Here is a 3694-nt window from a genome sequence, read left to right on the forward strand (position 1 = left end):
TCTCTGTGCTGGCTGCATGTCATTCTTATGTAACCTGCAAGTTCCATTATCCCACCGCCCTTGTAATCCACATCTCTCCTTAGCTGGAGAAGGCGATCAGCCCATGTCTGCAGCCTCCCCTGTGCTTTGCAAAGTCAATGGCCAAGAACAAAGTTACTTTTGAGCCCCTCCACTCCAGCCTGGGAAAGGGAAAGTGGCCACCACAAGGGAGTATCAGCAAACTAAAGAACATATTTTATTTTTTTTAATAAAATAGTGGAGCATGAAAAATAATCATATGTTACAAATATATACAACTAAGAAACTGGGCTTTTCCAGCACAGCTAAGAGCATCACAATATACAAAATTTTCCCTTTGCACCACTAGTGCTTCGGTATCTATTCATGGCAAGAATTTGTTTAACAATGAAAGAGTCAATAAGCCTTTTGGGTACCTTAGAATGATCCCTCTCTCTCCTCTCTCTTTTTTTCCACAAATCAGTCCAAACTTGTATAACATTGGCTTGATTTCCATTAAAAAGCCACAAAATGTAACGCTAAAGGGTTTCAGAGGGCCAGACTTCTCAGTTCTTTTGTTAAGAGGTTTCTTTTGTGGTCTTTATGTACAGCAAAATACTTGTTTCTTTTTTCTTATTTCATGGTGGGGGGAAAAAATGTATTGCACATAGTTTGCATGTATATGCTGCCCAGAAGTTTACGGTTTTGTTTGGGGTTTTTCTGGGTGGAGGAAGTTTCAGTTTTAGTGAAAAAGTTTTGCGGAGGCTATGAACCCTATCTATTTTTACTTCTTTCTAGTCTGTGGAGAGTTGTTAAAAGGGGATTTCTTTGCTTAAGTTGCTACAGAAGTTGCTTTCTCACGTGGTGAGGGCCATGACCTGAGAGAGGGCCTCTGGAATGGTGACTTTTGCTTAGGGAGAAAAGAAGTTGGGGGAGTTGGGGGAGGCATAGGGAGAGATTTGGGAGAGATTTCTTTGCTATCCAGAGTTTTCTCTTCCTTTGCTATTGGCTAAGGTATAAGGAAAGCCCACTCAGATTCGATGCAGATGTGCATTATATACACATATATACATATATGTATAGATGTATACACCCATATAATATGTATATATATAACATATATTTCCCCCCACAAGTTACTTCAAATTGGTAACTGAAGAGGCCATTTAACTGACAATATTTGTTTCCCATAATTCTTAAGTACATTTAACTTGAAGCGTATGGCAACATCCTGAATTTCAGGGTAATAATATTTTTTTTAAACTTAAAAGTTCCCCCCTCCCCCCCCTTACTGTCTGAGAAAAGCACCAGGGCTTAGTTCCCTCGCCCTTTCCTTGGAGTCCTGTACAAGTCTTTTTTAGCGGAAAAAAGTTTTCTTTAGCTGTTTAGTACCCGCAGTCCCGGCCACCCCGCTCCCCTTTCACACGCAGGTGGGTGGCTGCGTGGCTGCTTCGTACTTCCCATGATGACCTTTCTGGGGGTGCTGGGCTTTCTTGTAGATGCCACCGGCTGTGATCACGGTGGTAGGTTTCCTCCTGCTCCTCTTCTTCAGGCTCCGACTGCATACATTCTGCCAAGACTGCAGCGTCTTGGAAGTCCAGATCCACACTCCGCTGGTGATGCCTACCACCAGAAGCATGAACATTTTGACCATGAAGATCTCCACCGCAGGGATAGAGCTGCTCATCAAGCAGTCCGGAGCTTTAGTCTGGTTGTTCACTCTGCATTTGTGTTGGGCTGCCAGCACCTTCCAGTAATCCATGTTGAGGCGCTCGTAGAAATAGCAGGCGATCACGCAGGTGGCCGGCACCGTGTACAGCACGGAGAAAACCCCGATGCGGACCATGAGCTTCTCCAGTTTGTCTGTGTTCTCACCCCCTGTTTTCATCACCCTCCGGATGTGAAAAAGGGCCACGAAGCCCGAGAGGATGAAGGAGGTGCCGATGATGAGGTAGCAGGCCAAGGGGACCAGGACAAAGCCTGTGAGTGCATTCACGTCCATGCTACCCACATAGCACACTCCTGTCAGCTCGTCTCCGGCCACTCTCCGCATCACCAGGATCATGATGGTCTTGACAGCAGGGATGGCCCAGGCAGCAAGGTGGAAGTAGCTGCTATTGGCCTCGATGGCCTCGTGGCCCCATTTCTTCCCTGCGGCCAGGAACCAGGTAAGAGTGAGGATGACCCACCACAGTGAGCTGGCCATGCCAAAGTAGTAGAGGACCAAGAAGACGATAGTGCAGCCAGTGCTCTCCAACCCTTCCTGGATGACGTAGAGCTGGCCGCTGTCCCTGTCGCAGGCGATACTCTCCGCCCCGGCGAAGAGGCGGATGAGGTAGCCCACGGAGTAGACGCAGTAGCACATTGAGAGGAAGATGATGGGGCGCTCTGGGTACCTGAATCGGGGAGGGTCGATGAGGAAGGTGAGCACCGTGAAGGCGCTGGAGAAAAAGCAGAGCACTGCCCAGATGGCCAACCACACCACGGCGAACTGCTTGTCTGCCCGGCTCCAGTACACGTCCACTCCAGGCGTGCAGAGGGGCGCGCAGGATGAGCTCTTCTCCACGTGGTGGAACTTGCCCGGGTTGCTGCAGCCGGAGCGGCCCAGGCTGTCCTTGGGCTGCTGCTGCTCCGGGGGACTGGGGGGCCGCTGGGGCCGGAAGAGCGGCGGGAACATGCTGGAGCCTCGGGCCGGCTCGTCGGAGCCGTTGTTGGGGGCCTCCATGCAGAGATAATTGGGATCATTCTTGTTGGGTAGTTTGCTGCAGTCCAACGAGTCAGGCCACTTGAAGTTGAACTGCTCCATAATGGGGGAGCACTTGAGCCGGGCCTGCTCGCACATGACCCGGCAGGCGGGGATGGGGGTGGAGACTTGCTCGGTGCACATGGGCGCATAGAGGGAGCACAGGAAGAAGCGGAGGTGGCCGTGGCAGCCGTACTCTACCAACGGGGCGAACTCGTGTAGCTGGATGGCCGCCTCACGCTGGTTCTCGTGGCCCATGAGGTTGGGCATGCGGGTCATGTTGTAGCCGATGTCTTTGCACATGGGAATCTCGATGGGCTGGCACTTGCCCTCGCCTGGCCGGTCGATGTCCATGGAGCTGATGGCCGCGCACGCCCCCACCACCTGCAGCACAAGCCAGAGGCGGGAGCCCGGGCGGCTCATGGCGGCGTCGGGTCCGGGGCGGGAAGCAGGGAGAGGAACAGCGGCAGAGGCAGCAGCACTGGAGCCCGCCGGTCCAACAAGGCTACACGGCGACCGCGGAGCCCCGTCCGGGCAGACTCAGGCACTCCGCCTGCAGCGCCGCATCACAGCCTGAACCCCCGGAGCCGGGCTGCAGCAGATGCCCGCTGCACCCCTCCGCTCCTGACCCAGCCCCGGCCGCAGCCCATGCCCGCTTGGGGCAGGGCAAGCGAGCTGTCCGCCCGCAGCGCCGCGCCGCGCGGTGCAGAGCTCCGAGTGCGGAGCAGAGTTGCCTCTGCCGCGTCTGCCCGAAGAGTACCCTGAGTTTGCCGGGGCTGGGCTGGGGGAGGGAGGGGGAGGGGAGAGTAAAGGGTGGGGGGTGGACAAGCAGGCCAACTGGCAAGCGAAAACAAAGTTTGCAAACAATGCGGCGCGGCGAAGAGGAGAAAACCCGGCTAGCTCCGGCAGCGCCGCCACCAACTCACAGGCGCAGCAAACTTTCCTGGCCCGCCG

General features: G+C 54.1%; 1 protein-coding gene across 1 annotated transcript; it reads right to left on the bottom strand.

Moving 5' to 3' along the window:
- Positions 1-220: 220 nt before the first annotated feature.
- On the bottom strand, positions 221-3178 carry FZD10 (frizzled class receptor 10). Its single transcript, XM_027858087.1, has one exon. It carries the CDS (start codon positions 3161-3163, stop codon positions 1418-1420), a length of 1746 nt encoding a protein of 581 aa, XP_027713888.1. The 5' UTR covers positions 3164-3178; the 3' UTR covers positions 221-1417.
- Between the last annotated feature and the right edge of the window lie 516 nt (positions 3179-3694).

The sequence above is a fragment of the Vombatus ursinus genome, unplaced genomic scaffold (genome assembly GCF_900497805.2).
Source record: "Vombatus ursinus unplaced genomic scaffold, bare-nosed wombat genome assembly UNPS02000546.1, whole genome shotgun sequence".
Classification (NCBI taxonomy): domain Eukaryota; kingdom Metazoa; phylum Chordata; class Mammalia; order Diprotodontia; family Vombatidae; genus Vombatus; species Vombatus ursinus.

Excerpts from the sequence above, each read along its gene's own strand:
- FZD10 (XM_027858087.1), bottom strand. The coding sequence starts at position 3,163 with ATGAGCCGCCCGGGCTCCCGCCTCTGGCTTGTGCTGCAGGTGGTGGGG.